At 42.1% G+C, this 9,839-nt stretch overlaps 1 protein-coding gene across 1 annotated transcript in view; it reads right to left on the bottom strand.

The window, feature by feature from the left end:
* kif21b (kinesin family member 21B) overlaps nucleotides 1–9,839 on the bottom strand; it is a 50,414-nt gene that overhangs the window by 20,254 nt on the left and 20,321 nt on the right. The window contains exons 2-8 of the mRNA XM_010778066.1: nucleotides 5,926–6,148; nucleotides 5,140–5,322; nucleotides 4,124–4,273; nucleotides 2,703–2,837; nucleotides 2,356–2,535; nucleotides 2,014–2,129; nucleotides 1,468–1,663 (exon numbers count right to left, since the gene is read on the bottom strand). Of these exons, the coding sequence (XP_010776368.1) occupies nucleotides 1,468–1,663; nucleotides 2,014–2,129; nucleotides 2,356–2,535; nucleotides 2,703–2,837; nucleotides 4,124–4,273; nucleotides 5,140–5,322; nucleotides 5,926–6,148 (1,183 nt within the window). The remainder of the gene's footprint in view (nucleotides 1–1,467; nucleotides 1,664–2,013; nucleotides 2,130–2,355; nucleotides 2,536–2,702; nucleotides 2,838–4,123; nucleotides 4,274–5,139; nucleotides 5,323–5,925; nucleotides 6,149–9,839) is intronic.

Here is a 9,839-nt window from a genome sequence, read left to right as displayed (position 1 = left end):
GAGAACAATCACACCGAAAACCACACCCATTTTAAAGGTCCCCTATTATACTGTCTTTCATTCATATATTAAAGGTCTCAGATATATACAAAACATGTCTCTGAAGTGTTTGGCTGAAACACCAAACAGATCATGCATTGCAGCATCCCATAATCCCCTCTGATTCAGCCCTGTTTCCAAAGTGCTGATTCTCTGTCTGTTACTTAGATGAGAATAAGGAGCCCCTCCCCACGCCCCTCAGAGATATTCGGTTAAAAAGAACACGATGGTGCTCTAGGAGGAGATTCAGGTGATAANGGGGGGGGGGGTTACCTTGGTTGCTGATTGGCTAATGGTTACCAAGCCAAAAAATCGTTATGACATCATAAAGTGGGCAAAATCTGATCAGCTCATTTTCAGACAGGTTTTTATATAAATGGATCAGGACAAAAAGTGAGCAAATCCCATTTCTTGAAACTTTCAGAATCTATTTACACAGAGGGGACACATGTTTATGTATAAAAGACGTGAAAAAGTGGATTTTTCACAATAGGTGACCTTTAAGGAGAACACAACAGGACCTGAACAACTAAACAGATTCTAGTAAATGAATGATGAACACTGAAAAAAAACCCGTTGGAACAGAGAGGGACTTCATACTCCAGTCACAGCTTGCAGACATCATTACATCCACCATCCAACACTCCATTACTTCCAGACTCCAGTCACTTCTCATCCCTTATTACCACACTGAGGTCGGCTCGCAGTCCCTCAGCAGTCACACATTCACAGCTTTCTATTAACCCCCTTAATCGCATAAGAGACTGAAAACCTAGCTTGTTTCTTTTAGCCCCGGAGGTCAAAGCTGATGAGAAAACGGTGACATTTTGCAGACTTTGTTTGAATTTCTGGCCTATTACATGTCACAATTTCTAGTAGCATTCTCCAGTCTCCTCACAGCATATTGGTTTATATCAGGTAAACTATGTTAGACAGGGCTTGTCAGCACAAGAACATTAAGCTACATGATTAATTTATCTCTGCATTAGTTTGGAAAATGCTGATGTTGCACAGGTTAATCTTCATCATATTCTCTGTAGTAAAGGTATAAATGGATGTGTGTGTTCCAGTAAATATCTTTAATTTGATAGTAAACAGCTGCTGCAGCAGACATGGCCTCTGCTTTTCTTACTCACCTTTCAATACCAGCTTCACTTACTCCCATTAATGCTGTCTTTTTTCTTTCTCTGCTCAGTTACTATTCACATTTGTATCCATCATGTCAGCTCTCTCTTACCGCCTCATTGCATCACACTGACAGCCATGTTTTTCAACCTGCCACTCTTCATTCAGCATCTCTGTCATTCAGCCCCTTTTATCTTTTTTCTCTGAGCCCCTCCTTGTCTTTATTCTTTTTTTTGTATTATTCAAACGCACAAACAAAGTTTTCTGTCTTATAAACGTTTCTTATCGTCATCCATCTCTCACCGCCTTGAACTCCATCAGCTCCATCTGCAGCCGGGCGATCTCTGCTCGCAGGGCGCTGATCTGCTGGCTGGTCTTGTCCTGGTTCACCACCACCTTGTTCTTGATGTTTCGCGCACGGTTGGCGTATTTCAGTGTGTTCAGTGTCTCCATGAAGTCCCGGTCAGACGGACTGACGCAGGCAATCATCAATGTGCGACTGGTAATGGGAGAAAAATGTAGAAGGCAACTTACAGTATGGCAATGTTAAGAATGTCTTGTTGTGAGAATGAATAAAACAAAAGCCCCTGAGATACTCAGGCATAACATTGACAACTCAATAGCAGCTTCAGGAAAACTCTGTCGATAACTCACGTTCATTTCCAACCAACTTCGATTAATTGACTACAGAGCATCAATAGCTTAGTTAATTACAGAAGCACAAACCTAAACTTATATTTCAGAAAAATATGATTCGTAAATATGATTTTTGATGAGGATTTTTCTCCAATGTATCTGTACTTTTATTATTATTCTGTATACACAGTATATTTGTGTTTCTTCCTGTACCTGTTGCCGCCGAGTGAGTCCTGCAGCAGACGAGTGAGTTTGGAGTCTCGGTAAGGGACGTGTCCCCCCTTCTTAGTCTGGTCTCCTAAAGCACTGATCACATTTCCAAGGGCCAGCTACAACACAAACAAGAACAAAATCATTTAAATGTATCACAAACTAGTTTCATAAATGATTATATATACTGAAATGTATGAATCACAAAGAAACGACATCCTCTGTACATCTGAGTGCAGTCAGGGAGTAAAAGAAGCTGACCTAAGCTTTGTCAAACTCTTTGTGTTCTATCACACGTTCTACAAATTGACACACACACACACTTTATAGGATTTTCTGTCTCACCAGTCCACAGTTAATAGAGATTCCCTCGCGGGCTCTCTCTCCCGTTGCTCCTGTGCGTTTCAGCCTCTCAGAGCCGGCTAGGTCCACAAAGTGGAATTTGGCCATCAGCGTCTCAAACTCGGGCTGAGTGATGGGGCCGGAGTCCACGTCGTTCACCTCCCCGTTCTCTGCTCCTCCGTTCTGCTAGCAGACAGAAAACATTCAAAATGAGCTGATGAGTGAGGGCGTTTTACACAAAAAATATCATTTATTTGATCATCTTCAATGCTACTGTAATATTCAATTAATAGTTTTTTATAAATGTTTTGCTAATTTTTCCTTTTACCCTAAAACCCCCCGTGTCTCACCGTTAGACCCGGCGGACACTCTCTCATCTGACAGAGGTGGATGGTGAAGATGGCGTGCGATCGAGAGCTTGTGGCATTCATCTGGGTGCTGGCCGTGGTGCGGGACAGAGCGCCGAGCTTCAGGCACTGCAGCAGCTACAGCACAAAGAAAATATGGAGGACATTTGGTTAGGAATTTTATTTTGAACTAAAGAAATCTATGATGAAAGAGACTATCAATTACTGATCACTCACTCATTTCTGACTATACACCAAGCTTATTTAAGTGAGGTGGGAAACTATTTGTTACGTTCACTTCAATTGTCTTACTCTTTATTTGAACCTTTCAACTTCTACCCACTCAAAATGCTGCCACCATCAATACGTTTCCCTTCTCCTCCTTTTTACACTCAACCTGTCTGTCTTTTTCCCACACTCCATCACCTCCACACTCCACCCTCCCCCTGTAGAGACATTTTCTCTCTTCCCATGCACAGGAGAGCCCATCTGCCTCTGCTTGTCTCTCAGTTGTCTTTTGGGGAATTTAATGAGGATGAACTCTCACAGATCAAGCATTATTATCTTGTCCTTTCTGCATCCATTTAACAACAATTGATGGATACAATTAAACAACACATATTTCTATCTACTCCGGCACCTTTTGAGCATGAATTGAATAATACCATAAGTTTGTTGTCTAAGAAAGCGTTTACAGTGCTGTAGCTTTCCTCCTTAATCTCCACCTGCCCCCTCTGTTAGCCTCTCTGTCACGTCTCCACTAACAGTCATGACCTCTTGACCCCATCACATACTCCTTCTTGCACACTGTCACTGACGATCTGTTCCCCTTTTCTGTAAATATAACTCACACTTTATTTCTCAACTTCTCATGAAAGCAACCCTCGAATACTCTGGTCTATCGCTCACAGAACATAGCCTCATGGGGGTTAAAGGCAGCATGGTAGTGCTGGGCCTCCCTTATTATCCTCGACCTGTTTCTTGTTTTTGACGACTGACCACCAGCTGGTTCATGCCAGACTTCATGTCGGGGTGCTAGAGATCTCTGGCAGCTCGATCTGCCTCAAACAGTCAGCATGTATTCACATCTTCACAGTTAACTCTTTGCAATGCAGTACAAATCAGTTATTTATTATCACAGAAAGCTTATTGCAGCACTCAGAATTTTTTCCATACAACTAGATAAATAAACACCTGGTCCAAGGGTATTTAAGTGTGTTTTGGTCATTTTATTTCCAGTGGTCTGAAAGGAGACATGTTGGGGAAGCAGAACGTACATAACTGTTAAAGTTTACCATTTTCTAAAAGCAAATATGTTTGCCTGTACCTGTTTGAGCTTTAGCCTAAAATGTGTGAAATAATATCTGATTGTATTTAGACATGAGGATACACACACACACAAATACACACAAACACACACTAACCTCCTCCTCTGTGTGCACCAGTCTGGACGTGACTCCGGAGGTGTAGATGCTGCCGCTGGCGTCTTCATGAATCTTAATGGCGGACTTCCTGTTCCGACTTTCGGGATCTCTGCCTCCGTCAAACAGGTCCAGCACCTCTTCATTGTACAACTGCAATAAACAGAAGCCACAATACACAATATTATACCATGTATACACAAATAAGGCTATGGCAATTTTCTGATTAATCATAACATAACCATTAAACATAATGATTTCATGAGAAAGTGTCAACATTCTCCTCATCGCCTCTCCTTTTCTCACAGCTGTGTTTCTTATTTACACACAGGTCAAAAGATTGACCTCTCAGAAACTAAAGAGGGCAAGGGCCACAGTGGTCAGCTGAAAGCTCAGCTGCCACACACACACACACACACACACACACACACACACACACACACACACACACACACACACACACACACACACACACACACACACACACACACACACACACACACACACACACACACACACACACACAAGAAGGAAGCGAAAGGTAGATGTTCTAATGATAATGTATATTTAAATGATTATAACAGAAAGGGTATTAAAGGAATAAGACACAATCAGTTTCCCACCGAGACAACATTTGCCTGACAGAAACCTGTGGAGGATATGATTACTTGACATATTATCTTATTACTCCCACACAGGCATCCCTCCCTCGCTCTTATCCTCCGCTCTTAACCCCCCTATAGCCCACAGTGATGAGGAATAATGTCAGAGGTAATGGCCAACATTAATCAGGACTAACAAAAGCACAGGCAGACAGTCCTGCCCATCTGTCATTGGGTTGTCACTTCCTGTTTATAGAAGAGGGGGTCTGATCCTCTCGTCTCCCTGTTTTGTCCCATCTGGTTAGAGTTAATGTGGACCAATGTCCATCGTATGCACATTTGCAAACAAGGGCATCAATACTGTTAACATGTGCGACCAAGCAAGTATGTTTTACAGTGTGGGTGTGTGTGGCCTACCTCTAGGAACTGGGCGCTGACTTTAAACTCCGGCGGCTGGCTGCCGGCCTCCTGTGCGCGCTGCCTCCGGATCCTGATTCCCTCAAACAGATGGTGAACGGCCCGCGTGATGATGCCCTGCTCCTTCTGGCCCAGGCTCACATCGAAGCCCGTCCCCATGGTGTAGGTCTTCCCCGAACCCGTCTGAAACACAATGTATTAACTCCAATGAGATCCCATTTATTAAGTACTCCAGACACCTTGAACGCTACATTTATTTAAATGAACCTGTTTATATTGACAAATAATGAAACTTCAACCAACTGTAACTTAGGTGTTTTTATTTAACCAACCAAGTTCTACCTAGGACATTAGTCTGGGGTTATAATGGAGAGCATTGCCAATTAATAAGGGTTAGACCCATAGATGTCCAGCAAATAAAGGTTTGCAAAATAATGTATACAGTGCATAAAGATTGTATACATATGGGATTCAGTGCATTAATATTGCTGTAGATATTGAAGTCCCACTCCTTTTGTGTGTGTTGAAATTGGAGCTTTGCTGTGCTTTGTTTTGGGTGACAGGCCGGCCACCCTTGCATGTCAATACATGCAAATATTTCCCTTTGTGTCCCACCAGCTGGCTAATGGCCAGTAAGACGAGCTGTGCTCAAATGCCATTTTGTTTTACTTCTTGCTTATTCAAATCTAACTTCATAATAATAAATAACCACAAAAATGTCTTTATTTGCAACTCAATTTATTAAAAAAAATCCCTTATATCAAAGTCCAAGCCTCAGAGTCTTACCTGCCCGTAAGCGAACACAGTGGCGTTGTAGCCCTCGAAGCAGCCCTCGATGAGCTTGTAAACACAGGCCTGGTAGATCTCCTGCTGCTCTGAGTCGATGTCGAGCACAAAGTCGTAGGTGAAGGCCTTATCTTTACCCAGGAGGACTTGGGGTTCTCCAGGCGTGACCAGCGTGCAAACATGGCAGCCCTCGATCTTCTCCTTTGCCATCTGAGGACGAATCCTGAAAGGAGATAGGAAAAGAAAAAAGACCGTCAATGAATGGGGCACATTTCTTTACCGTCATACATTTAGTCAAATAGGTGACACTGATTGTGATCATCATGTTTTTATGCACTGTGCAGATTAAGCATGACATTCTGATTCACTGGGTAGACAGGCTCTGCTTTGACATTACGACCATTCCAAGTGGAAAACTATATTTCAAGCGTGATAATGGAAAACATCCACATGACAGCCAGTTCTGTGAAATAATAATCTATTTAAGAAATTTGAACTGAAAAGCACACTATGCTTCATTAAAGTAGATATTAAAACAGTCGTCTGCCCTTAGGATAATGACCTTATTGACATTTGAATCTTTTAATTCACAATGGATCTACTGTGCTATTAGGATATACTGTGATTGTTGTCAATCCAATTTTTGTTGAAGTAATTATACCAGTTTCATAAAAGTGAACTCCAACCATTTAGCCTTCTACTATTTCTATACTGTATATACTTCTATACCATGTTTTATTTCCAATGAACATAATTATTAATGCAGTCGGGCCAGATATATTATATTTAATAGTCCATAAATCGTCAAAACATAGTGCCTGAATGACCTAGAATGCAATGATTTTCATAACTGTACAGATTAGTGGGTATTGCTAGTAGCTGCTAATAAAGCCTCAAGCCTCTAGCCTCAGGCAGAGATGAGGAGCAGACTAAAGAGATGACTTCTTTCTAACTCTACATCGCCATAAATGTATTTTTTCAAACTTGTAGTCTTCAGGCTCTCCAGACACTGACTGTGTGAAGTGGCATTTGCGGAAATGTATCCAACCTAGTTTTCAAATGAACCATCGATTTGACTGACTGGTAGAGGAGAATGGAACAAATGATGGTGTGTGATTCACAACAGTCAAACAAGGCATTCACACAACGTTATAGAGTGGAACCAAACAGTGATCTGAAACAGAAGCCCTGAGGACAAAGCTCATGCATTAACAACAGCACTTGTGTTGGTCCTGGTAATTTAAAAAGGGCTGAAAAACATGTGGGAAATGAGTAATGAGGCATTAAAAGGACAGTTCTGAGAAAAAACTTGTGAAAGTATGACCACAGGAGATGATGTGGCAAACTTTGGAAGACAAGCTCGGGACTCTGCTGGGCTTTCCATCTGACAGGTAGTTCACTGCGGTTAATTGCTTTCACCTTAAATTCAAGTTCTACAATAATCCCTGATTAGACGAGTCTAAGAAGAGAAGCCACTGTCTCTGAACATCTTTGAACTCTGTGACAAAATGGGGGCCGAGTATTTAAATGTGGGATCTTTCTAACTCAACTCATTGCAAGCAGAACGACGGAAAGCCTCGCAGGCATAACTGCTGATTAGATGAGATGTAGCTGTTAAAGGGCTGACGCTTTTGACTTGCTTGTGCCGCAGTACTGATTCATAGTGAGAAAACATTGTAGAGGGAACTTAAGAGTATACGCAATGTACATAAAACAGAAGATCTGTCACATGGCTACACTGTTAATCTTGGGCTTTTAGAGGTACAATGCACAGTGGGGGGGGTAATCACTTTAAGCTGTGGAAAAAAGCCGCGAGCCAGCAGTATCGCACACTGGGTCCACCTCTACACATGCTAAACCCCCCCCAGTTTAATCTTCAGGGGATGCAAATCAACTCCCCCGCACACTCTGAGACCGCACCACAGCCTCCCTATGGGACGCTGCAACAAAGACACACACACTGTATAGAGTCATAAAAACACAAGAGAAATCCCCAAACACATCCAGCTGCTGCAGGGATAGTGGGCACATCACAAAGGCTACACAGTAACTCAAGAAGTAAATACAGTACACACACAACTCCGAAACCACCTACTGTACTATCTTCAGTCCACACATGCTTCCTCTCAAGCATGCATTAAGAACCACACCCACCGCTAACACTGACAATAATCCTTTCATCACACGTCGTTATGGGGCTGCTCAAACACACGCGCGCGTACACACAGAGCTGACAACAGCATTTTTTTGGCTCTCTTTCAGGCCTTGAGGCATCTTTGAATAAGGTCTTCCAGGAAGGAATTAAAGACATTAGAATAGGCCAATTCAGCAGCAGCATGCTAACCCCCGACCAATTTATAATAGACAGTGTGAGATAGAAAGCAGCTTGCAGACAGATGAGTCCCTTTTATTACTGGAGATGACCTTGACACAGGGGTTAATGTATCAAAAACCAAAGGTCCCACAGAAGCGCTGTTTAAGCCAATTATTAACATAAAGTGGATATGGCAAGAGGAGGAGGAGAGCATTGGCTGTGTACTATAGACCTTACTGTGTGTGTGTGTGTGTGTGTGTGCGCGCGTGCGTGCGTGCGCGTGTGTGCGCGCGCGTGCGTGCGTGCGTGCGTGCGTGCGTCTGAGCTGCAGCTGTATAGTAAAAAGGGTTGAGGGTCATTCTTCTCGCCTTTTCTCTCTGTTTACACTCAATTTTGTCAGTCTCTTGTGTGCTATATGTATAGGTCAGGAGTGTCAGGTGTTACACTTGACAGCTGACATTTAAAATAGATTTAAAAGAAAGAAAGAAAGAAAGAAAGATAAATAAATACAGTATGGCTTTGTTCTTGTTTAAATAGAGGCAAGACATGTTAAGTATCACATCCATTTACCAGAATCTTTTTCAGAAACATTTTGCAATTGTCAGCCCATCCCCCGTTGAGATCACTTACAGTATAGATGTTTAAAAAGATAAACATCCCAGTCATACTGGATTTTGAGTTGGTCTATGGACAGTAATACAATTGTAGTCTCTTTTTGACTTTGCTTTGTCTTGCATTGACCACACACTTGCTGGGTTTGCTGCCTCAGGAGAATCAGTCTCTGCTGTTGAACTCTGACACTGTACAGACACTTTGCTCCTTGGTGTGTTTGATTTAAGCTCTTAGGATAAAATTGCAACTACATTTTGTTCACCGAGTGTACCTTATGGAAATTAAATACAGTTGTGATTGATGGCTGCTCAAAGCCAATCACTGCAACCCGGTTTGTGCGACCTCTCCCTCGTTCTTACACAATCTTGGTCCAACTCAGACTATGCCAGACGCTGCTTTCTGCCCTGCGTTGACCTCACTGACGCCAAGAACCATTAAACGAGTTTTGTTTATATAAACCCAAGTCTATTTATGACAAACATTTGTAGGTTCCAGTTTGACAAGTGTGAACACATTTTTTGCTTTACCCTGTTTGATACCATTGTAAATGTAATATTTATCTTTTCACATTGTAGGGTAGACCAAACAACAAATCTTATGACATCACAGGGGTCTTGCAAATTGAGATGGGCATTTTCTTACTGTTTTCTATTTGACATTCCATACTATAAACGATTAATTGATTTAAAAGCATTAAAGAAAGAACACACAAAAATGGATCAGTGGCTGCTGCCCTAAATATTCTATACAAAAAAAGATATATACAATATGTGTCTAGATTGAAGGCTTTACACGCGGCCCCCGAGGAAAAGTGTGTCTGAACAAAGGAAGGTCTTGACAAGCTGCTTCCGAAAATAATAGACAAACACACAACAAAGAGACACAAACACAACTACCACAGCCTGTCAGTGATCCACAGAGGGAATAAATGGAACAACTATAACACACACACACACACACACACACACACACACACACACCCGCTGCT

Source organism: Notothenia coriiceps, unplaced genomic scaffold (genome assembly GCF_000735185.1).
Source record: "Notothenia coriiceps isolate Sejong01 unplaced genomic scaffold, NC01 NC01_scaffold00018996, whole genome shotgun sequence".
Taxonomy (NCBI): Eukaryota; Metazoa; Chordata; class Actinopteri; order Perciformes; family Nototheniidae; genus Notothenia; species Notothenia coriiceps.
Note: the sequence above shows the minus strand (reverse complement) of the source record. Positions and strands in the feature narration are given on the sequence as shown.